At 36.3% G+C, this 26,731-nt stretch overlaps 1 protein-coding gene across 1 annotated transcript in view; it reads left to right on the forward strand.

The window, feature by feature from the left end:
* Positions 1 to 26,731, forward strand: part of TMEM131 (transmembrane protein 131) — a 227,443-nt gene that overhangs the window by 57,902 nt on the left and 142,810 nt on the right. Inside the window, exon 2 of the mRNA XM_038551086.1 lies at positions 2,669 to 2,730. Coding sequence (XP_038407014.1) covers positions 2,669 to 2,730 — 62 coding nt within the window. The remainder of the gene's footprint in view (positions 1 to 2,668; positions 2,731 to 26,731) is intronic.

The raw sequence follows: 26,731 nt of genomic DNA on the forward strand, positions 1-26,731 counted from the left end.
CTTCCAACTGAGCCCAGCCAGGCAGCCCCAAAAGTAAACTTTTTATTTAAAAGTTTTAGATTTATATTAATATTTTAAAGAGAGCACAGAGTTCCCATTCGCCCACCCAAACCCTATTATTAAAACCTTACATTAGTATGGTACCCCTTTTTTTTTACAAGTAACAAATGAATATTAATATATGATTATTAACTAATGTCCATATTTTATTCAGATTTCCCTAGTTTTTATCTAATTTCCTTTTTCTTTTCTAGGATCTTATCTAAGATAACACATTACATTTGGTAGTCCTGTCTGCTTAGGCTGCACTGGTCTGTGACAGTCTCTTAGACTTTCCTTGTTTTTGATGACTTTGACAGTTTTTAGTACTACTCAGATATTTTGTAGAATGTTTCTTGTTTGGGATTTGTCTGTTTTTCTTATAATGTGTCTGGGGTTATGTGATTTTTGAGGAGGAAGACCACAAAGATAAAGTACCATTTTTATTATGTCATATCATATGAAGGGTACATACTGTCAGCATGACATTTTGCTGGAGGATGTTGACCTTTATCATCTGAGTTAACATCTGTCCAGTTTCTCCACTGTACAAATACTTTTTCCCCCTCCTTTTCATATTGTTTTTTTTTTTGGAAGGAAGTCCCTGTGTGCATCCCACATTTGTTAATGGATGAGAAGTTATGCTCCATCTTCTAGATACATAAATTATTTAGGGTTCTGCCTGGGAGTTCTGTATCTTCTACCCCATTTATTCATTTATTCAATCATTTATTTATGTCAGTATGGACCCATGTCTATTAATCTTCTATTTTGGGTTGTAATCTAACACTATTGTATTGCTCAAGTTCCAGGTTTGGCCATATGCAAACTCTTTCTGTTAATTTCTGACATCCCTTTGACAGACTCTCATCAGTACAGGATTTTTTTTTTGGGGGGGGGGTGGTTGATGCTTAGCACTTGCTTACTTTCTGGGACCATAAGGCACTCCAATTTTGTGATATATATATCCTGCCCTGGTCCTAGATTGAGCCATTTCTCTAAGAAGCCCTGGTTCCTTTTATTGGAGAATGGTATTAGAACCCAAGATCCATGCATTAGGTCTACATTATGCTATTGGGGTATCATTGCTCCTAGGCCCTTTCAACTGACTAAGCAAGAAAGTATGTATATGTATACTAACCCCTGCATATACACATATTTATAAATATTTCTGTACATAACTGTATATTAAACTAAGTATAAGTTCATACTGATGTTGCCAACTTGGTTCATTATCATATGAATCATTATAGCTTCTTCCCCTTGCTTTTGTGTAAACTCTTACTCCAGTAATGAGAAGTCTGACTTTCACTCTCCTTGTATTTAATTGTTCAGTTCCAGTGTACATGTATAGTGACATTAGAATTGTTAATCCAAGCTCCCATGGGAAATAATTGGGGTATAGTGCTTATGTACAATTTCTTTTTCTTTCTTTCTTTCTTTTTTTTTTTTTTTTAAGTCTTTTACCTTTAGTCTTACAGTTTCTACTCGCTTTCACTTTACTTATGTCAGCACCTTTCTCTACCCTCCACTTCAGTAAGGTGGTTTCATAGATTTGTAATATAGTTAAATTATTTTGTCATTTCATCCTGGGATCCCTTGATCTCCTAAAGGATTTTTAAATTGCATACATTAGGGTCACTCTAAAGTTCTGTTTCGATGAATGCATAGTGCTGTATACACGCTACCATTCCAGCGTCATACAGAATAGTTTTACTGCTCTGCAAAATTTCCTTTGCTTCACTTACTCACATCCTCATTACTCTTCCAAAACTTCAAGCAACCTCTCGTCTTTTAACCGTTTCTGTAGTAGAACCTTTTCCAGAATGTCATATACTTAGAATCAAACAGTATGGAGCTTTTTATTTTTTATTGCTGAATAATACTGTTGTATAGATATACTATAGTTTATCTATCTACTCACCTATTGAGGAACATCGTCTTGATTGTGTCCCATTTTGGGGAATTATGAATGGAGCTGCTTATACAGAATGAAGTGCAGATTTTTGTGTGGGCATAAGTTTTCAAATCCGTTGGGTAAATACCTGTGAGCACAACCGCCAGATCATGTGCTAAAAGTATGTGAACTTTAGAAATATCTTGTCTTTGCATTGTGTGCCGGTTTTTGGAATGGAATAATCTCCTCTTGCCATTTTCCTTGCCCATTCTCCCTCCAAGGCTCTTTTGACTGTTGATTCCAAGTCCTGTCATTGCTATAAAAGAGCAGATGATAGAGAATTTTGGTTTATCATTTTTTTTTTTGGTAATGGAATCCTCTAATAATCTTTTCCATGTGCTTGTGATATTTTCAGTTATCTGTGGGTGAAAATAATCAGCTGCATCTAAATTTGACTATTTTGTACTTTCTGGCAGTATAGCAGGAATATATTATGCAGGTGGCTTACACAGCCTATAGGTTGTTACAACTGCTTTCTAATTGGATTGCATTGTTTTATTTGAAAGCATTTCATAGTTGCCAAAATCTTGAAAGATTGTATTTTCCTCTTTAACCATCAAGCAGTATGTTTTTAAAAATATATAATTGTATTTGTTAAATTTAAGGTAAAATATTTATTTAAATCAAATTTATGTTTCCATAAAGTGATAGTATGTTTTGTTTTCTTCACAGCATTTATTCAGTCGGAGAGCATAATAGAAGTGCTACGTTTTGATGATGGAGGGTTACTACAGGTAATTTTATTTTAAGTTGAAAAATTATCTCAGTGTCAAACCTTGAATAATATCCGATTGTTATTTATCTTTAAAAAATGTAACTGGTTCCTGTGAAATATATTTTATGAGCTTTATATGCAGACAGGTCAGCTGAGTCATTAGTAATAATAAAAATCTCCTTAGCTATAGGAATTATCTTTTAAATTCAGTATTTCTTGGAGGGGTGTTAGGTGTTTAGGTGAGGAGAATCAGATCAGGAACAGTGGAATTAGTGGTTAGCTCTTTGAGTGTGGAGCCAGTGAGTGAAACACTCTGTTCAGATGTTGGACCTCAGAATATTTATCTGGAGGAAGACTTCTCTAGAGTATAAGTTCTGTAGATGTACATCTATATCATCTTTCCACTTGCCATTCTAAGCCATATTTTTAAATATACATAAAATTGGAATCTCGTGTCCTTCCTTTCAGACCTAGCACAGATACCCCATGAAGCCTATTTTAATCTTCTTAGCTAAAAATCAGTTCTAGAATTTCAGAGCTGAAAGAGAGAGGAAAAGCATCTTAACCACTCCTCTGATTTTTTATGGCTGAGATGTTTTCCTTCTTCCAACCTGTATCATATTCTGTGCTTGTTTTATAGTATTTACCACTTTTGTAATTATAACATATGCTTTCAAGTACCATCTGTTTGGTAGCATAACTTACAATCTTCCCAAGGTTTAGTTTAAGAAAGTGCAAAAGATTCCATGACTTTGTGGTAATGGGGCCGGTATTAGAATTATTGTTTTCTCACTCCAGGTATGATTGTCTTTCTCATATGTGATGCTGCCTATAATGTGTGTATTTATTTAATTATAATTAAATACATTACTTAAATTGCTGTGAAGAAATATTCCTTGTAACTTATAATAATGAAAGGAAACTAAAAGTTAGATTAAGGCAATAGAAAAAAAATAATTGTGCTAGAGACCTGAAATAAAATTTCTGTTTGCATTTTATCATAAATTTAGATTTCAGACAATAAACCAAATAAAGAGAACAAGAAAAAAGTGATGGGTTTTAAGGTTCTTTTTCTCTGACAATAAAGCAAGTAAGTGTTCTGAATGATAACTTTTTCCCTGCTTCCAAATTTTTAAATAAGCATATTATTCATACCTTTACGTAAGAGATGTTGAGAAACACAGCAGGCAGTGTCTGCATGATACTTGCAGAAAAGTCTTTGTACAGCCTTTTATATTGAAAAACTGAATAAAAACTAAAGATATATAATCTCAAATTTTATAAAGCTACCTTACTAGAAAATGAGCTTAGTGTCTCTTTTCTAGTTTTTAAATCTGTTGCAAGGTGAGAACTTAGAGAACCGATAGGAATGACTATTTTAAATATCTCCCTTTAGGTGGTTTGCAGGATCTGGATAACAGGCAAATCAGGACTGAATTTCTGGAAAATTCTCCTTTCTTTATTGATTGAAGAAGGATCCATGTCTTTTAAGAACTAGACATCTAGGTTGCAAGTGGTAATTCATTTTGAAAATTCTGGAGCTTGATTTGTGTTTTTATTGGGGGAGGTTGTGAGTCCCTGTCTAAATAGACTTGGATGTGGAAGAGTTTGACGGGGATGTGACTTGCTCATCCTCTTTGAGTTTGCTGAAATGCTTGGACAAGAGCTTGATTGACACCTTGGTTAAGACCTCAGAGTTCTCTGGCAAAGGTAATTTTAGACAGGAACAATGTTGAGGACAGGTGGTACCAGTTGGTTATCTCAGCCACACTGAAACCTCACTAAGATTCCAGCAGAATGTCTAATGTCAAGATGCTATATATAGTGTATTTATCCTCAAGTAGCAGAATATAAGATCCTTTTAAATAGATATGTGTAAGTTCATTTTAATACTGAAGAACATGTCCTAGAAATAACAATTTTGATGTTGACATAATGTCATTCTTTCTAATGATAATTTGCCAGTAGGTTAAACTATTTCTTAAACAACTCCTGGATTTCTTATGATATGATTAGAACAGAAGTGTGTACATGTAGCATTCCTATGGCAGAATATATATCAAATTTTTTTCAAATTAAATTAGAACTAAGTCAGGGAGAGAGTCAAAGCAACAGCCTGTGTTGCATTATGTAAAATGAGAATTTTGCCTGAGAGCATTGCTTCCCAAATCCTGAATTTTATGTTACATTCATGCAACTTGGCTCATAGTAACTTTCTAAGCTCTGAAAATTAATTGATGATAAGTCTATAAAAATTGCCAAAACTCATAAAAATTTTGCTAGAAACTTTGGATTTACCTTCCTTGTTTTTTAAAGATAAAATGAGGCTCATAAAAATTAAATAATTTGCTCAATCTTCACTTACTAGAGCAGCAATCCAACATCTAGTAAGTACCCAGACTTTTCTGCTTTCAAAGCTCTTTCCACAGCACCATGCATGTGCAGTTCCTCCCAGTGTATTGCCTAGGTTACCACTAGGTAATCTAATCCTACTAGGTTATGATTAGAACTCACAGTAATCCTCTTAGCTCATGTTTTCTGTAGTTGGTGCTTTGGCTGTTGCCATTCCTGTTTGGCAAGGCTACTAAAATTTGGTATATAGACTATAGAAAGATGAAACAATTCCTAAGAGGAACACAGACACTGAGGATTCTGCTTCTCAACAGAAGACTCATTACCATAGGAGGTGCAGGTCAAGAAGTATCTCAAACCATCATTCCAGTCCTAACTGATCTGAGTGGTTGGCTCTTCTTGACCCATTCCTTTGATAGATTATAAGATTGAATAATAAAAGATACTCTTAAAAGCCTTTACCTGTTTCCTAATCTAACTTTCTTATAAACAAATAAAGATAAAGCCTAAGGAAAAGACTTTGTGTTTTCCTTTTTCTATCTTCCTTCCATTCCAAATGCCTGCCTGCCCTTCCTTCCTTCCCCTTACCTTTGTCCCTACCTCCCTTCCTTTTTTCCTTCTTCCTTCCTTCACTATTCTACCAGAACAATAAATAGAATTTAAAGATGTTAGAAGGCAAGTTCCGTAATGTTCATGAGTTGAAAAATACATGTATGCATAGCTTTGTTTTTTAAAACTCATAACTATGGAACCACATAATTTTGTTTTCTCATTTTGGTCAAGAAACAAAATTTTTTTTCTTGAGTGCTCATTGTATGCTCATTGGTTGTTCTCATAACTTGCAGGCATCTATTATGTGTACTCATTACCTGGCTTTCAGCTACATAAGGCAAGAATAGCTAGAACTGGTGTTTTTAAAGTATTTGTTGGAGTCTCAACTAGTTCATTAATTGGCCTCAAATTTCAGTACTAAAAGGGGTACGAGAAGAATAAGAAGCAGTTTTGATTCCAGAGCTCTTACACTTTATATTTTCCACGGCTTTGTTACCTGAAGTAACAAGGTTGCCTTAGAGGAATGAGATAAATTCCTAATTGTTGTGCTTAGAAGACAGTTCAGGTCTAAGAGATCTTTTCATACACATGAGAGATAACAGGTTCCACTTCTCTTGTGCCCCCAATATTTTAGCTGCAGGACTATGTTAGTAAGCCAAAGTTCATATTACAGAAATAACTTTTCTCAGTCCTCTCAAAGGAAGGTTGAGGAAAAGATTGTGGAAAGTTTGCCTTCTATTCTGTGTTAGGTTGGTGGGGAAAGGACTGCAGAGGCCTTCCTTAACTAGACAGTCATTTGCAACACACCAAAACACTCAACCGAATAAGCAAGCAAACATGTTTGGTTGTCTAGTAATTCTCTTGTTCTTGGGTGAGCTTATATTTGTTTTTTTTTTGTTGTTGTTGTTGTTTTTTTTAAAGATTGTATTTATTTATTCATGAGAGATGCAGAGAGAAAGAGAGGCAGAGACCTAGGCAGAAGTTGAATCAGGCTCCCTGTGGGGAGCCTATGTGGGACTGGATCCCAGGACTGGGGGATCATGACCTGAGCCAAAGGCTGATGCTCAACCACGGAGCTACCCAGCTTACATTTAAAAGGTACTAATTTTTAAAGATAGCCATTGTAAAACTTAACAGGAATTATAAAGAGGCTACTGGGAATAACTTGAGCTCCTAGACAAGTTTTTTTAGTTTCTGTAACTAAATGGCTTGAAGTTGAAGCCATTGGAAGCTCTGCATTCTGTAAGATGAATCAGGTTCATTCTAGACGTAGGCTAGTATAAATGGTTCTAACTATTCAGTTAGGGATCCTATATTATTGAGTTGTCTTCTAAGGAATGTAAAGATGTCTAAGAATTTTATTTCTTTTTCTTTAATTAAGGTGTTTATTGTGAGATATAATTCATACGTACATGCATAAAATGTGGGGGGGTTTTGCAAAGCAAATACCTATAAACAACTACTACCCCAGTTAAAAACTAAAAACATGCCAACACTCTCCTAAGTTCCCCCCTGAAACTCTCTCCCAGTCACTATCTCCAAAAGTTGGCCATAGTCCTGAAATTTATGATAATTTCTTTCCCTAGAAGTCTTACCTTCGGAGCATGTGTCTCTGAACACTGTAGTATTAGGGTGCTTGGGTGGCTCAGCAGGTAAGCATCTGCCTTCAGCTCAGGGCATGATCCCAGAGTTCTGGAATTGAGTCCCACATCGGGCTCTCTGCATGGAGCCTACTTCTTCCTCTGCCTGTGTCTCTGCCTTCTCTCTGTGTCTCTCATGAATAAATAAATAAAATCTTAAAAAAACTAAACACTATAGTATCATCTGTTTTTTGAAGTTCATACAATTTGTATTATTTTTTCCAGCTTTTTCTTAGTGTTACGTTTCTAAGATTCTCTGTGCTGTTGAGTGTAACTGCGGTTATTCATTTTCCTTGCTGAATAGTATTGCATTATATGAACATGCCCCAATTTGTATATCATTTCTGCTGTTGGACATTTCATTTGTTTCCAATTTTGGCTGTTATAAGTAATTGCTATCTTTTTGGTGAACATACGTATTTCTGGTAGAGTTAAGTGCAACTGCTGGGACATAGGTTTTGAACCTTCTATTTTCATACATAATGCCATATGGTTTTCCAGAGTACTTGTTCCAGTTTACAGTCCCATCATCAGGAATTGCTCTGCAATACTTCATATGTTTTTTTTTTTTTTTTTTAACATTCTGAAGTGTAGGTCATGGTATCTTACTGCAGTTTTAATTTGCATTTTTCTGATTCTTAATAAGGTGGAGCAACTTTTTATGTTTATTTTACCATTTGGATATCTTTTGTGAAATCTCAGTCAAATCTTTTGCCCTATTTAGCTTTTGGATTGCATGTCTTTCCCCCTCTTGTTTGATAGGAGGTTTTTTTTTTTTATAAATCCGGATACAATTCTGGTGTGATATATATACACACACACACACACACATACATATACATATATATTAGAAATATCTTTTTTTAATCTTTTTTTTTAAAGATTTTATTTATTCATGAGAGACAGAGAGAAAGGCAGAGACATAGGCAGAGGGAGAAGGAGGCTACCTGCGGGGAGGCCGATGTGGGACTCAATCCCAGGACCCGCGATCATGACTTGAGCCAAAGGCAGATGCTCAACAGAGCCACCCAGGTGCCCTATTAGAAATATCTTTTCTACTTGGTGGATTACCCTTTCCACACATAATGGTGACTTCAATGAACAGAAATCTTTTAATTAATTTTAATTTTAGTGTAGTTTAAGCTTTTTTTCCATTATAGCTTACACTTTTTGTGAACTGCTAAAGAAATATTTTCTTATCCAAGGTCATAAAGATATTCTCCTGTATTATTATCTAAAATATAGAAGTTTATTGTTTTGCCTTTCACAATTATAGCTGTAATTCTAACAAATTGATTTTGTTATTGGTGTGAGGTCATGGTTTTATTTCTCATATACATATTCACTTGTCCCAGTACACTTTATTGACTGTTCCCCAATATTTTCTTTCCCCAGTGTTCTTCAGTGACACTTTATTCATAAGTATCCATGTATGTGTGTGTTTCTGGGCTCTCTGTTACCTCTTCTGATCTATAAAAGTGGTAATTCATATGACTTAATGTAAAATGTAAAAATGCAGGGTTTTTTTTATATATTGACTATTACTCTGCAAACTAGCTAAATTGCTTATTGATTCTAATAACTAGTTAGATGCTCTGGATTAGATCCATAAACTACTATAATCTGAGGTTTATAATGTGTTTCTCACTTTCCAATCCTTTTAGTTTTTAATTCTTTTTCTTTACTTTATTGGCTACAACCAGTATGATGTTGAATATACGTGGTATTTAGTAGGTGTCTTTGACCCTACTTTGATACCTCATCTCAGAGATAAAAGCTTCAGCGTTTCACTGTTAAGTGTCTTGTTTATTATAGTTTTTCTCCACCCTCCGCATAGATCTCCTTTATCATATGTTGGGGTTCTCAGCAAGATCCTGAGACAAAGTTAAAGGAGTACTAGAGATTTATTGGAGGGCTACTGCCTGTGAAAAGTAAGGGGGAGGAAATAGGATTGGGTAGGAAGAGCTTCAGACAGTGATACAGAATCTTGACCAACTCAGTGGAGAACTCTGAACAAAGACTGCTTTTTGGAAGTATCCCACATTGGACAGAGGTTGTCAGGCCCTACTACACCTGCTGGGCCCATTCATTGGCTGGGAGTTGCTCAGAAATAACTTGGACTTATCTCAGTTACTACAGTTGATCCCAAAGTTACTATAGTCAGGGGCTGATAGCTAGCACCATTTTTTCATAGCTAGATGGCAAGTCCTTCCTCTTAGGGAGATTTGAGCAGTATATATTAAAACTATTGATAATCACAGGCAAACAGATACACTGTAAAATGTAAAGATCTGTATTATTATCTAAAATAATAATCCTGGGTGGCTCAGTGGTTTAGCGCTGCCTTCTCAGCCCAGGGCATGATCCTGGAGACTCGGGATCAAGTCCTACGTCAGGCTCTCCTGCATGGAGCCTGCTTCTCCCTCTGTGTCTCTGCTTCTCTCTCTCTCTCTCTGTCTCTCATGAATAAATAAATAAAATATTAAAAAAAAAAACACACACACAAAACACAACCAGAGACAAAAGAGAAGACCTTCAAAGAAGGCTAGAATTAGCTCACAGCTGACCTATAAACTGAAACAATAGGAGGCAAAAAATAATAAAATTTACTGAAAACAAATTAAAACTAGAATTCTATACACAGTGAAAATATCCTTATATCCTTTATGTGTAAAAAAAAAATTTTTTTTCAAATAGGAACATAGAAAATTTATCACCAGAAGATTTGCACCAAAGGAAATAATGGAGAATACTTTTCAGGCTGAAGGTAAATGATCTCAGAAGCTCAAAAATGCAAAGGATAAAGAGCATTAAAATTAAAAATATGTAAGGGCACCTGGGTAGCTGACTTGATTTAAGCACCCGACTCTTGATTTCAGTTCAGGTCATAATCTTGGGGTTGTGGGATTGAGTCCTGAGGCAGGTTCCTCTCTCAGTGGGGAGTCTGCTGGATATTCTTTCTCTCTTCTCCCCCTCCCTTCCTCTGCCCCCACAGATGTGTGCACATGCTCTCCTTCTCTCTCTCTAAAATAAATTTTTTAAAAAGATTTATTTATTCATGACAGAGAGAGAGAGAAGAGAGAGTCAGAGACACAGGCAGAGGGAGAAACAGGCTCCATGCCAGGAGCCCGACATGGGACTCGATCCCTGGTCTCCAGGATCACACCCCAGGCTGAAGACGGCGCTAAACCATTGAGCCACCAGGGCTGCCCTAAAATTAATAAATCTTTAAAAAAATAAAAATGTGGATAACTAAATGTATACTATATATAGCAATAATAATAGTATCTTGATGAATAGAACATGATGGTATTCTAGTATTATTAATACTAGGTCATAGGAAGCTTGGCAGCTTTTACCTGGGTCTCTTGGACCTCTAGAAATTGGGACATTTCTTTTGGGACCCAGTTGGCATGATATGAGGATCCTAAGCCACATAAAGAGCCCCCATTTGGTCCTGCAGTCAGTGGTCCCAGCCAAGTGCCCACCTACCAAGCATCATCACTTTCCTGCCACTGTAGATGAGCAGCACTTTTAAGCCTTCAGATGAATCAGCCACAACTCACATCTGGCTGCAGCCGTTTGAGAAATATCAAGTGAGATCTAACCAACTGAGTCTAGTCAGCCCAAAAGAACATGAAGGATAATAATAAAATGCTGTTTTAAGCTGTTAAACTTTGAATTTATTATGCAGCACTAGATAACCAGAACACTTAATATCACCTAATACCTGGTTGATCTGTATCAGTTTTCTTCCACCATTTCAAAATTCTTTTTCACATTTGGTTTATTTAAATCAAGATCCAAGCAAGGTCTATACATTGCATTTGGTTAATATATATCTTTTTTTTTTTAATATATATTTTAAGTATCTTTTAACCCACTTCCCCATGTCCATTTTTTGTTGTTGAAGAAACTGGATCATTTGTCTGTAGGATTTCCTACAACCTAGGCTGACCTAATACCATCTTCTTGGTGTAATTTAACATACCTCTCTCGTGGATTTTCTATCAAGTGTTAGCTAAATACAGAATATCAGATTTAGATTAAATTTTCTTTTTTTGGCAAGAATATTTCAAGGTAGTTTTTTTGTATGACAAAGAATATAGATTTTTCTACCTTTAGGGAAACTTTAGATCTTGGAACATCTTTAGTAATAAGTTTTTGTTACCATGAGCCCTTGTATCATACCTGAGTTAATGCTTCAAGGTGGGGGCTGGTCATCAAAAAAACCAATAATGTGTTTAGAGGGTTTGGACTTTGAACCATCCCAACTGCCTCCAAGAAGGAGAAGTGGGCTAGAAATTGAGTTCAATCACATAGGTAGCCAGTGATTTAATAAATCATACCTTTGAAATGAATCTCCAATAAAAACTCTGACACTGAAGCTGTATAGAGCTTCCTGGTTAGTAAGCACACTTATGTTCCAGGAGAGTGACATACTCTGATTCCATGGAGAGAGGGCATGGAAATTCTGTTTGGGGGCCTCCCAAGACCTCACCATATGTATTTCTTTAGAAGAAAACTAATTCGAGAATAGTTCTGAGTTCTGAGCTTGAGGGGGAGGAATAATGGAAACCCCCCAGATTTGTAGTCAGTGGTCAGAGTGCACATGGCTTAGACTGTCTAACTTGTGGTTGGTGTATGAAGTGCAGACTGTCTTGTTAGGGACTGTGCCCTTTAACCTGTAGATTCTAATGCTAACTTGAGGTGGTTAGCATCAGAATTCTGTTACAATATACCAGTAGTATTGTATATTTTTTATTGTTTTTTATCAGAAGACATGTCATGTCAGGTTGGTTTTCTTAGATTTTTAGGTCAAAGATTTTCATATGTAGGGATTTAAATTAAAAAAAAAAAAAACATTACTCTTGTTGCTCTTCTAAACTGGAAGTTGCCAGACTTTATGTAAAGGGCAAGTATTAAATACTTTAGAGTTTGTATGTGAAATGGTCTGTGTCCCAACTACTCAAGTCCTGTCATTTTACTATGAAAGCCGACTGTGTATAAGAAATAGTCACAAAACTTATATTTGCCAAAAACTGGTGCCAGGTGTAAGATTCTGGGAAGATAGTGAAGTAGGAAGCAGCCGGAATCCTTTCCCCATGTAGACAGCAGTGTATTGGTAATATTTATCTGATGTCTTTGAAAGCTTACAACTTCAGGGGAAGGCTTAGGAGTAAATTGAAGTAAATTTTACTCATTTCAGTTCTTAGTACAGAAGGAACTACCCACTCCCACCCTCTAGTCCTGTAGCAGGTAGCTGTGCACATGTGCACTGAACAGCTTGTACATAGCTTACAGGAGCCATGGTGAGCAACAAAGGAGTTTATCCTTGAAATACTGGGGATCCATGCCCTGATCGCTACTTCTGATCTCTCAAAGGTATAGACAAAGAAGGTAGCCATTGTTGCAGCTCCACCCATTATTAAAAGTTCTCCACCTGAAGTAACCCAGAAAATTTAAAAGGCTAACAACCCCCCCCCCCTTCTTTTTCTCTTTTTTCCCTTTTGGGAGCCAGACATTAATGAGTAGGACATTCAAAAACAATTGCATATATGGGGGAAATTAGAAAATTACTACAAATGTTCGGGGAAAGCCTCAGGCTCATGGAAGACTAGAAGAGCTTAAGTTTGGCATAGATGGAGCCTACAATAATCAAAAAAGCAAAAGCAATAAAAACAAGAAAAGCAAACCCTATGAAAGGGGAAGAATCTGATGTCCAATTACTACATTATTAGATTTACATGTGCAGTTTTCTATTTTTTTTTTTAAAGATTTTATTTATTTATTCATGAAACAGTGAGAGGGGGCAGGGGTAGAAACATAGGCAGAGAGAGAAGCAGGCTCCACGCAGGGAGCCCGATGTGGGACTCGATCATGAGACTCCAGGATCACACCCTGGGATGAAGGAAGGCATTTAACTGCTGAGCCACCCAGGTGTCCCACATGTGCAGTTTTCAACAGAAAAAAAGAACAATGGTACAAAGAAATGGAGCCCATTCATGGGGAGAAAAAAAATCAACAGAAGTTGTCTCTGAAAAAGTCCTAATGGCAGATATACTAGACAAAGTCTTTATAACAGTTTTCTTAAAGATACTCAAAAAGCTAAAGGAAAATGTGTAGAGAAAGTCAGAAAAATGATGTGTAAACAAAATGGAAATATCTGTGAAAAGATAGAAAAGAAAAAAAAAAACAAAAAAGAAACAAAAGAAAGAAAAGAGTTTCTTTTCAAAAAAGAAACAAAAAAGAGTGACATCAGTATGCAGATTCCTTCAAAGTTGAAAATAGAGCTACCCTACAACCCAGCAATTGTACTACTAGGTATTTACCCCAAAGATACAAATGTAGTCATCTGAAAGGACTTCTGCACCCCAATATTTATAGCAGCAATGTCCACAATAGCCAAACTATGGAAAGAGCCTAGGTGTCCATCAACAGATGAATAAAGATGTGGTATGTGTACACACACACACACACACACAATGGAATACTACTCAGCCATCAACCCCCACCCCCCCACCCCCAAAATCTTGCCATTTGCAGTGACATGGATGGAACTAGAGGGTATTATGCTAAGCGAAATAAGTCACTCAGAAAGACAATTACCATATGATCTCACTCATATGTGGAATTTAAGAAACAAAACAGAGGATCATAGGGGAAGAGAGGGAAAAATAAAACAAGATGAAACCAAGGGAGGCAAACTGTAAGAGACTCTTAATCATAAAAAACAAACTGAGGGTTGCTGGAGGGAAGGGGGGAGGATGGGGTTACCAGATGATGGACATTAAGGAGGGCACATAATGTAATGAGCACTGGGTATTATATAAGACTGATAAATCATTGAACTCTATCTCTGAAACTAATAATACACTGTATGTTAATTTAAATTTTAAAAATTTTTAAAAGAAAAAGGAAAAAAAAGTGACATCATCAAGATGGCAGAGTAAGGAGCCCTGGAGTCTCATACCTCCATAGAAACACTGACATAGCAATAATATTGGTACCAAAATACCTTGAGAGAAATTCAAAATTCACCTATGAAGTATAGGTATCCCGGAAGAGCACAAACTGAGAGCAGTCAGATTAATACTGGTAAGAAAAGCAATTTCACTTCACCTGCATTAGTTCTTCCACCAAACCATCTTAGCTCAGTGCCAAGGAGATCACCTCAGTCAGTGACTTCTTTCACAATAGGAAAGTGAGATTGGAGTGTTCTTCTATCCTCTTGACTTCTTAGGGCACCCTCCATGGGGCCAGTTTTTGTCTCAACTCATACCAAGTGCTGAGCTATGGAGCCTAATCTTCTAGGACAGCTAGGAATAAACAAGAGAGAAGGGCACATGTCACTAGGGAGCCCTGATAAGACAGTCAACTAATTTCTTAGCAGAAACCTTCCAGGTCAAGAATGTGATGATGTATTCAAAGTGCTAAAGCAAGAAAACGGACAGGGATACTATTTCCAGCAAAGCTGTCCTTCAGAAATGAAGGAGAAATAAACATTTTCTCAGCAAACAAAAGCTGAAACTCCTCACCACTAGACCTGCCTCACCAAAAAAAAAAAAAAAAAAAAAAAAGCTACAGTAGTTCTACAAGCTAAAATGAAAAGATACCAGTTAGCAACATGAAAATATGTAAATGTATAAGCTTTTAACTCTAACATAAATGAAACACAAAAGTATGAAAAATAACTATAACTGAAATAATTTGTTAATGGATACATAATATAAATGATGCAAATTGTAACATCAATCACATAGAATGAAGAAGAAGTAAAAGTGATTTTCGTGAAGCTCAGTTGTTACTGGCTTAAAATAAAATGTTGTAACTATAATGTGTTTTATACAAGCCTCATAGTTGAGCACAAATGAAAAACCTTGTGTTTTAGAAATAGAAAGTTATCGAAGTGTACCACTACAAGAGAAAAATCATCAGATTACGGGGGAGTGTCGAGAGGAAAAAGGGACTACAGAACAATCAGAAAAATTAACAAAATAGGAATAGTGAGTCCTCACTTATTAATAATTACTTTAAATGTAAATGGATTAAATTCTCCAATCAAAAGGCATAGAGTGGCTGAATGGACTTTTAAAAAACAATACCCAACCATAATCTGCCTATAGGAGACTTCCTTTAGCTTTAAGGACACACATATGCTGAAAGGCTTGAGAATAGATATTCCATGCAAACAGTAACTAGAAGAGGCAGGAGTGGGTATTATATCAAACAAAATAGACCCTGAGCCAGAAACTGTCACAAGAGACAAGGAAGGTGATTGATTATATCAAAGAAAGAGACCACCACCATTTTCAAAAACATGGATTAACCTGGAGGACTTGATACTATGTGAAAGACAAATACTGTATAATTTCACTTATATGTGAAATCTAAAAATGTTAAGTTCAAAGAAGCAGAGAGTAGAATGATGTCAGACCCTGTAGGGTATGGGAAATGGGGTCATGATAGTTGGCCAAAGGGTATATATAGTATTTCAGTTTTGTAAGATGAAGAATTTTTGGAGGTTTAATGTACAGTAGAGTGAACATAGTTAATAATACTGTGTTGTATACTTGATATTTGCTAACAGTAAATCTTAACCGTTTTTGCTCCCAAGAAAGGTAACTGAAGTAATGAATATGTTAATTAGCTCATTTGTTGCGGTGATCATTTCACAATATATACTCTTTAGGAATACATCGCATTGTATACTTCAAATAAATACAGTTTTTATTTTGCAATTACTCTTCAGTGGAGCTGAGGGATAAAAGAAGCCTTGAAAAAGAAAATCTAGGGGAACCCTGGGTGGCTCAGCGGTTTGGCACCTGCCTTTGGCCCAGGACATGAACCTGGAGTCCCGGGATCGAGTCCCACATCAGGCTCCCGGCATGGAGCCTGCTTCTCTCTCCTCCTGTGCCTATGCCTCTCTTCCTCTCTCTACATCTATCATGAATAAATAAATAAATCTTAAAAAATTTTTTTGAAAATATATTTTTTAAAAAAATCTAAATCTCAAAGTACAATAACTGGAATGAAAAATTCACTGGAGGGGTTCAGACCTACATAGGCATTGTGGGAGTCCCGGAAGGAAAAAAGAGAAAGAGGCAGAGTAGAGTGTTCAAAAAATAATGACTGAAAATATCACAGATTTAACAAAAACCATGAATATAAGCATCAGAGATCTGCACTAAGATATAATCAAACTTTTGAAAGATGGTCTTAAAAGCTAAAACAGTAAAATTATTAAAATTATTAGATTTCTTATCACAGACTTTGGAGGCCAGAAAGCAGTGAGTTGATATATTTAGTGCACTAACAAAAACTATCAACCAAGAATCCTAGATCAGACAAAACTGTACTTTAAAAGTGAGGGAGAAGCGAAGACATTCCCAGATAAGCAAAAGCTGAGGAGGTTTACTACTATTAGACATGCCTTACAAGAGATGCTAAAGGGAGTCCTGCAGGTTAAAATGAAACAATACTAGACAACAACTCAAAGCCATATGAAGAAACAAAGATCACAGTAAAAGTTAGTATGTGGGCAATTATAAAAGTTGGTTGGTATTATTATAAGTGGTTTGCAACTCCCCTTTTTGTTTTCCACATGGTATAAGAGACTAATGCATTTTTAAAAAGCAATTAATAGTCTAAAAACTAGGGTTTTTGTTAACTTTGGTTTGTAATTCCACATTTTATTTTCTACATAGTTTAAAGACTACTATATTTAAAAGAATTATTTGTGTTTTGGATACACACTACATAGAGATGAAATTTTCTGACATTGATAACTGAAAGGTGTAGGGATGAGTCTAGAAAGAAGTAAAGTTTCTGTATATTGTAGAGTGTTACAACTCTAAGATGTTGGGTTCCCATGGGAACTATGAAGAAAATAACTATAGAAAATACACAAAAAGAATCTAAATATTTTGCTATAAAAATCAGCTAAACACAAAAATGACAGTAAAGAATGAAATGGACAAAAAAAAAAAAAAAGCTATAAGCCATATAGAAAACAAATACCAAAATGACAGAAGTAAATACACTATTGAAGCCAAGTTGGTATTCAAACTAGTTTGTTAAAAATGTAAGATATAAATTATAATCTCTAGAGTAACAATGAAGAAACTAACTTTAAAAATACAAAGAAAAGGAAATGCAGTAACAGCATACACATTCTTTACAAGTACACATGGGACCTATTTCAGGACAGACCATATGTGGGGCCACCATTTAAGTCTCAATAGTTGTTTTTTTTTTAATTCAAGTATGATTAACATACAGTGTTATATTAGTTACAGGTGTACAAAATGATGTTTCAACAACTCTTTACATTTCTCCGTGCTCTTCAAGAAAAGTGTATTCTTAATCTCCTTTATTTCACCCATCTCTACACACCCACTTCCCATCTGGCCACTGCCAGTTTTTTTCTCTGTATTTAAGAGTCTGGAGTTTTTTGTTTGTTTCTTTTTTTCTTTGTTTTGTTTCTCACGTTCCGTAGATAATTGAAATCATGTGGTATTTATCTTTCTCAGCCCAACTTATTTCATTTAGCATTATATCCTCTAGATCCATCCATGTTGTTGCAGATGGCAAGATTTCATTCTTTTTATGGCTGAGTAATATTCTATTATATATACATACCACATCTTCTTTATCCATTCATCTATCCATGGACACTTGGTTTGCTTCCATAACTTGACTCTTGTAAATAGTGCTGTATTGAACATAGGGATAAGTATATCTTTTTGAATTAGTGCTTTTGTAATCTTTGTGTAAATACCCAGTAGTGGAATTACTGAATCCTATGGTAATTCTATCTTGAATGTTTGAGGCCCCTCCATACTGTTTTTTATAGTGGCAGACCCAATTTGCATTCCCACATCCTCACCAGCTCTTGTTATTTCTTGTATTTTTAATTTTAGCCATTCCAACATATATAAAGTGATATCTCATTGTGTCTTAATTTTCATTTCCCAAATGATTAGTGATGTTGAGCATCTTTTCATGGCCATCTGAATGTCTTCTTTGGATCAATGTCTATCCAGATCCTCTGTCCATTTTTAAAATCAGATAGGGTTTTTTTTTTTTTTTTTTTTTTAGTGTTGTGTAAGTTCTTTATGTATTTTGGATGTTAACCCCTTATCATGTATATCATTTGCAGGTATCTTCTTTCATTCAGTAGGTTGCCTTTCCGTTTTGTTAATGTTTCCTTAACTGCAAAGGCTTTTATTTCAGTGTACTCCCAATGGTTTTGCCTTTGTTTCCCTTGTCTTAGGAGACATCTAGAAAGATGTTTCTTTGGCTAACATCAAAGAAATGAATGACTGCTTATAATTTCTTCTAAGTTTTATGGCTTCTAGTATCACATTTAAGTTTTTACCCTATTTTGAGTTTATTTTTGTATAAGAAGAAGTTGGTTCAGTTTTGTTCTTTTGCATGTAGCTGTCCAGTTTTCCAGGCACCATTTGTTGAAGAGACTTATTTTTCCCACTGTATATTCTTCATTCCTTTGTCATAGATTAATTGACAGTAAAACCATGAGTTGATTTCTGGACTCTATTCTTTTCCATTGATTTATGTGTCCCCCCCCCCCTTTTTTTTTTGTGGCAGCAACAATTTGTTTTAATTAGTGTAGCTCTGTCGGATGTCTTGCAATCTGGGATTGTGACACCTCCAGCTTTGTTCTTTTTCAAGATTGCTTTGGCTGTTCAACATCTTTTGTGGTTTCATACAAATGTTAGTATTATTTGTTCTAATTTTGTGAAAAATGTTGTTGGTATTTTGAGAGGAATTGCATTAAATCTGCAGGTTGCTTTGGAAATGTATGTGTGCATGTAATATGCTGTAGGAGTAATTTAACAATATTCTTCCAATCCATAATTGTGGAATATTTTTCCATTTGTTTGTGCCTTCAGCTTTTTTCATCAGTATTTTGTAGTTTTCAGAGTACAGATCTTTTACCATCCTTGGTTACGTTTATTTCTAGGGGTTTTATTATTTTTGGTGCAATTGTAAATGGGATTATTTTCTTTCTACCACTTTATTATTAGCATATAGAAATGCAACAGATTTCTCTAGATTAATTTTTTATCTTACAACTTCACTCAATTTATTAATCACTTCTAGTATTTTGGTGGAGTCTCTGGGGTTTTCTATATATAGTATCTTGTCATCTGCAAATAGTGAAAGTTTTACTTCTTCCTTACCAATTTGGATGCCTTTTATTATTATTATTATTTTTTTTATTTGACTGCTGTGGCTAGGACTCCCAGTACTGTGTTGAATAAAAATGATGGAAGTGGATATCCTTGTCTTATTCTTGACCTTAGGAGAAAATCTCTTCAGTTTTCAGCACTGAGTATGATGTTAGCTGTGGGTTCTTCATATATGGCCTTTATTATAATGAGGTATGTTCCCCCTACACTTACTTTGTTGATAGTTTCTAGTATGAATCAATGTTGTACTTTGTCAGATGATTTTTCTGCATCTGTTGAGATGATCATATTTTCATTTTTTTTTAAGATTTTATTTATTCATTCATGAGAGACACAGAGAGAGAGGCAGAGACACAGGCAGAGGGAGAGGCAGGCTCCATGCAGGGAGCCTGATGTGGAACTCGATCCCAGGACTCCAGGATCACGCCCTGAGCCGAAGGCAGACGCTCAACTGCTGAGCCACCCAGGCATCCCAAACAAGTAGGATTTATTCCTGGGATACAGGGTTGTTCAATATTTGCAAAAGAATAAAAACGAAGGGATCCCTGAGTGGCTCAGCAGTTGAGTGCCTGCCTTCCCCCCAGGGCGTGATGCTGGAGTCCCGGGATCGAGTCCACATTGGGCTTCCTGCATGGAGCCTGCTTCACCCTCTGTGTCTCTGCCACCATGTCTGTGTGTGTGTGTCATGAATAAATAAATAAAATCTTAAAAAAATAAGTCCCACTTGATCATGATGAATGATTTTTAAAATGTATTGTTTGATTCAGTTTGCTAATATTTGGTTGAGGATTTTTGTATCTGTGTTCATCAGAGATAACTAGCCTATAGTTTTTCTTTTTTGTAGTTCCTTTTTTTATATAATAAATTTATTTTTTATTGGTGTTCAATTTGTCAACATACAGAATAACACCCAGTGCTCATCCCGTCAAGTGCCCACCTCAGTGCCTGCCACCCAGTCACCCCCAACCCCCACCCACCTCCCCTTCCACCACCCCTAGTTCGTTTCCCAGAGTTAGGAGTCTTTCATATTCTGCCTCCCTTTCTGATATTTCCCACTTATTTTTTCTCCTTTCCTCTTTATTCCCTTTCACTATTTTTTATATTCCCCAAATGAATGAGACCATATAAAGTTTGTCCTTCTCCGATTGACTTATTTCACTCAGCATAATACCCTCCAGTTCCATCCACGTCGAAGCAAATGGTGGGTATTTGTCATTTCTAATGGCTGAGTAATATTCCATTATATACATAGACCAAATATTCTTTATCCATTCATCTTTCGATGGACACCGAGGCTCCTTCCACAGTTTGACTATTATGGACATTGCTGCTAGAAACATTAGGGTGCAGGTGTCCCGGCGTTTCATTGCATCTGTATGTTTGGGGTAAATCCCCAGCAGTGCAATTGCTGGGTCGTAGGGCAGATCTATTTTTAACTCTTTGAGGAACCTCCACACAGTTTTCCAGAGTGGCTGCACCAGTTCACATTCCCACCAACAGTGTAAGAGGGTTCCCTTTTCTCCGCATCCTCTCCAACATTTGTTGTTTCCTGCCTTGTTAATTTGCCCCATTCTCACTGGTGTGAGGTGGTATCTCATTGTGGTTTTGATTTGTATTTCCCTGATGGCAAGTGATGCGGAGCGTTTTCTCATGTGCTTGTTGGCCATGTCTATGTCTTCCTCTGTGAGATTTCTGTTCATGTCTTTTGCCCATTTCATGATTGGATTGTTTGTTTCTTTGCTGTTGAGTTTAATAAGTTCTTTATAGATCTTGGATACTAGCCCTTTATCTGATATGTCATTTGCGAATATCTTCTCCCATTCTGTAGGTTGTCTTTTAGTTTTGTTGACTGTATCCTTTGCTGTGCAAAAGCTTCTTATCTTGATGAAGTCCAATAGTTCATTTTTGCTTTTGTTTCTTTTGCCTTCGTGGATGTGTCTTGCAAGAAGTTATTGTGGCCGAGTTCAAAAAGGGTGTTGCCTGTGTTCTTCTCTAGGATTTGGATGGAATCTTGTCTCACATTTAGATCTTTCATCCATTTTGAGTTTATCTTTGTGTATGGTGCAAGAGAGTGGTCTAGTTTCATTCTTCTGCATGTGGATGTCCAATTTTCCCGGCACCATTTATTGAAGAGACTGTCTTTTTTCCAGTGGATAGTCTTTCCTCCTTTGTCAAATATTAGTTTACCATAAAGTTGAGGGTCCAGGGGTCCCTGGGTGGCGCAGCAGTTTAGCGCCTGCCTTTGGCCCAGGGCGCGATCCTGGAGACCCGGGATCAAATCCCACGTCGGGCTCCCAGTGCATGGAGCCTGCTTCTCCCTCTCCCTGTGTCTCTGCCTCTCTCTCTCTCTCTCTCTCTCTCTCTATCATAAATAAATAAAAAAAAATTAAAAATAAAAAGTTGAGGGTCCACTTCTGGATTCTCTATTCTGTTCCATTGATATATGTGTCTGTTTTTGTGCCAGTACCACACTGTCTTGATGGCCACAGCTTTGTAGTACAACCTGAAATCCGGCATTGTGATGCGCCCCCAGCTATGGTTTTCTTTTTTAAAATTCCCCTGGCTATTCGGGGTCTTTTCTGATTCCACACAAATCTTGAGATACTTTGTTCCAACTCTCTGAAGAAAGTCCATGGTATTTTGATAGGGATTGCATTAAATGTGTAAATTGCCCTGGGTAACAGTGACATTTTTACACTATTAATTCTTCCAATCCATGAGCATAAAATATTTTTCCATCTCTTTGTGTCTTCCTCAATTTCTTTCAGAAGTGTTCTGTAGTTTTTAGGGTATAGATCCTTTACCCCTTTGGTTAGGTTTATTCCTAGGTATCTTATGCTTTGGGGTGCAATTGTAAATGGGATTGACTCCTTAATTTCTCTTTCTTCAGTCTCATTGTTAGTGTATAGAAATGCCACTGACTTCTGGGCATTGATTTTGTATCCTGCCACACTGCCAAATTGCTGTATGAGTTCTAGCAATCTTAGGGGTGGAGTCTTTTGGGTTTTCTATGTAGAATATCATGTCATCAGCAAAGAGGGAGAGTTTGACTTCTTCTTTGCCAATTTAAATGCCTTTTTTTTCTTTTTTGTTGTCTGATTGCTGAGTTTTTTGTAGTTTCTTTATCTGGGTTTGGTATCAGAGTAATGCTGGCCATGTTGAATGAATTTGGAAGCTTTCCTTCCTCTTCTATTTTTTAGAATGATTTCAGAAGAATAGCTTTCTCTCTGGTAGAATTCACCTAGTGAATGGTGAATCTTTTTAGTCCTGGACTTTTGTTTGTTGGGAGTTTTTGATTGCTGATTCAATTTCATTGCTGGTAATCAGTCTGCTCAAATTTTGTATTTCTTCTGGATTCTGTTTTGGAAGGTTATGTTTCTAGGAACGTATCCATTTCTTCTAGGTTGTCCAAATTGTTGGCTTATAATTTTTCATAATATTCTGTTCTAATCCTTTATATTTTGTGTTTTCAGTTGTTTGTCTCTTCCTTCATTTCTGAGTTTATTTGAATCTTCTCTCTTTCTCCTTTTTTTCTGGTGAGTTTTGGTAAAGGTTTATCGCTTATGTTGATCTTTTCAAAGAACCAACTCCTGGTTTCATTAATGTTACATTGTTTTTTTAGTCTCTATTTCATTTATATCTGCTATAATCTTTGTTATTCTTTTCTTTTGCTAGATTTGAGCTTTTTTTTCTTCTTTTTCTAGCTCCTGTCAGTGTATGGTTTTATTACTTATTTGAGATTTTTCTTGCTTCTTGAGCTAGGCCTGTTATGTTTATAATCTTCTGTCTTAGAACAGTTTTTGCCTCAGTGCAAAGATTTTGGGCCATTGTGTTTTCATTGTCATTTACCTCTATATTTTTTAATTTCTTCTCTGGTTTCTCAGTTGACTCATTCATTGTTCAGTAGCATGTTACTTAGCTTCCATGTATTTGTGTTCTTCGCACATTTTTTTTCTTGAGATTGATTTCTAGTTTCATACTGTTGTGGTTGGAAAAGATGCATAATATGATTTCACTCTTTTTGAATTTATTGAGGCTTCTTTTATGGCCTAACATGATCTATCTGGGAGAATGTTCCTTGTGCACTTCAAAGCATGTATTCTGCTGTTTGGGAATGGAATGTTCTGAATATATCTATTAGGTCCTCTGGTTCAGTGTGTCATTCAAAGCTATTGTTTCTTTGTCGATTTTCTGTCTGGATCATCTATTCATTGATGTAAGTGGGGTGTTAAAGTCCTTTACTTTTACTGCAATACTATCAATTTCTTTTATGTATTTTAACAATTGCTTTATATATTTAGATGCTGTCATGTTTGGTGCATAAATATTTACAATTATTCTCTTATTAGATTGTTTTATCATTATGTAGAGCCCTTCTTTGTCTCTTGTTATATAGTCTTTGTTTTAAGACACATTTTTTGTGATAAAAGTGTGCTACCCTACCTTTCTTTTCATTTCATTTGCATAGTACGTATTTTTCCATCTCTTTACTTTCAATCTGCATGTGTCCATAGGTCTGAAATGAATCTCCTGTGGGCTGCATATAGATATATCTTGCTTTATTATCATTCCATCACCCTGTGTCTTTTCATTGCAGCATTTAATGCATTCATATTTAAAGTAATTGTTGATAGATATGTACTGATTACCATTTTGTTCATTTGTTTTATGGTGGTTTTTGTAGTTCTCTGTTCCTTCTCATGCTTTCTTGTTGTTTGATGGCTTTCTTTAGTAATATGCTTGGGTTCTTTCCTTTTTATTTTTTGCTTTCTTTTTTTTTTTTTTTTAGATTTTTAAAAAATTTATTTATTTGACAGAGAGGGAGAGAGAGAGTGAGCACAAGCAGGGTAAGTGGCAGGCAGAGGAAGAGGGAGAGGTGGGGCTCAATCCCAAGACCCCAGGATCATAACCTGAGCTGAAGGCAGGCGCTTAACCAACGGAGCCACGTAGGTGCCCCTATTTTTTGCATATCTATTACAGGCTTTTAATTTGTGTTTTTCATTAGGTTAATATATAAGTCTTATGCTGATGGTAGTTATTATTAAGTTGATGGTCAGTTAAGTTTGAATTGATTCTAGAAGCACTAAATTTTTACTCCTCCCTACCCATGTTCTGTGTATTATAATGTCATCCTCTCCATTCTTTTATTTTGTGAATCTTTTGACTCATTTTAATATATGTAATTGATTTTACTGCTTTTGTGCTTTAATGTCTCTACTATTTTTATAGTTGCTGAATCTACTACTTATATTATGTTTGCATTTACCTATGAAATTTTTCTTTTCATAACTTTCTTACTGCTGATATGGCCTTTCCTTTTCGGTCAAAGAATTCCCTTTCCTATTGTCAGACTGGTTTAGTGATAATGAACTTCTTTAACTTTTGTCTGGGAAACTCTTTCTCTTTCCTTCTATTCTGAATGATAGCTTTGCTGGGTAGAGTATTTTCTGTTTCAAGTTTTTCCCTTCAGCACTTTTAAGATATTATGCCAATCTCTTAATTATTGTGTGTCTTGGTGTGGCCCTCCTTGGGTTGATTTTGTTGCAGATTCTCTGTGCTTCCTAGATCTGGATATCTGTTTCATTCCTCAGAGTGAGGAAGTTTTCAACTATTATTTCTTCAAATAAATTTCTTGTCCTGTTTTCTCTTTCTTTTCCTCAGATCCCTGTAATGCAAATGTTATTACACTTACTGGTATCGCTGAGTTTCCCTAATTTATTCTGATTTTTTACTATTCTTTTTTCTTTTTGCTGTTTCAGCTTGTTTGCTTTCCATTTACTCTGTCTTCCAGCTCACTGATCTGTTCTTCTTGCCTCCTTCAATATGCTATTGACTCCCTATAGTATATTTTTAATTTCAATTATTGAATTCATCTCTGATTGGTTCTTTTTTATATTTTCTTTTTGTTGAAGTTCTAAGATCCTTCACTCTCTTCTCTCAAGTCCAGTGTCTTTGTGACCATTACTTTGAATTTTTTATTAGGTATATTGTTTATCTCCATTTCATGTAGCTCTTCTGGTATTTTTTATTCCTGTTCTTTCATTTGGGACATATTCCTGTATCCTTGTTTTGTCTAACTCTCTGAATTTATTTCTGTGTATTAGGAAAAATCAGCTCTGTTTCCTGATTTTGAAAGTAGTGGCCTTCAGAAGAAGAGTTTCTATGGTGCCCCATAGCATAATGACCCAGGTTCATCAGAACCAGGCATTACAGGCGTGTCTCCTGTGTGGGTTGCGTGTACCCTACTGTTGTGACTAAGCTGTATTTGCTTTCATTCCAGGCAGCTGCAGTTGCCGTTGCCCACTTTACCTGTATGGGCCATAGTTTGGTCCCTGTGCTGTTAAAGAGCCAGTCTAGAGCCACCTCGCACTTCTAGTTAGGTGGTATCTAGTGGTCAGACCAGATGCCTGTCTTCAGCCCATTTCCCTGGTCTGCAGTTACATGGAACTGGTGCCCCCTGAGATCTTTTTGTTGGTGGACAGGGCTGGCAGTTGGATCAGGTGTCTACTCCCAGTTTATCTGCTGGGGCTGCAGTCAGACTGGTGTGTGTGGTTATCTTACCCTTTTCCCAGAGCAGGAGTTACTTTGGAGTGGTATTGGTCCCTGCCAGGACTGCTTGCAGGAAGTGACATAGCAGGAGCCACTTTGAATGGAGTGTTACCAAGTAGAGGAGGTTTTATGGGGCAGATCTGCAGGAAAATGCTGGTGTGTAGTGCACAGTCTTAGCAACGAGGGTGTTTTCACTGGCTCCCACAGCTGTCCAGCTGCGTGGGAGGGTGGGAGATAGAAGGCCTTTTGTTCATAGAGGAGTCTCTTAAAGATCCCTGCCACTCTAGCACGTGTTGATTTTAGTAAATAAATCACCTTCACATAAACCCCAGGTGCTTTTCAAACTGCTGCTAATGTAGCTCCATGGGATTCTTTGTCTTGTTTTCTCTTTAAAGGCAGGGACTCTGTTTCCTAAGGCCCTCTGGCTTTCCCAGAGCAAACTAAACCCACTGATTTTTAAAGTACCCAGTGTTAAGCTCTACTGATTGGAGCTTAACTTTACGTTGGTTTTCAAAGTCAAAAGTTATGTGGTCTTATCTTCTTAGGATAGGTCCCCAGACATGGGGTGTGGAGTTTGCTCCTATCATATAGTAGTATCATGTGTATGAATCTTAAGGATATACACTAAGTGAAATAAATCAGTTACAGAAACATAAATACTATATGGTTCCACTTACATGAGGTACTTAGAGTAGTCAGAGTTGTAGTGACA

The sequence above is a fragment of the Canis lupus genome, chromosome 10 (genome assembly GCF_011100685.1).
Source record: "Canis lupus familiaris isolate Mischka breed German Shepherd chromosome 10, alternate assembly UU_Cfam_GSD_1.0, whole genome shotgun sequence".
NCBI lineage: Eukaryota > Metazoa > Chordata > Mammalia > Carnivora > Canidae > Canis > Canis lupus.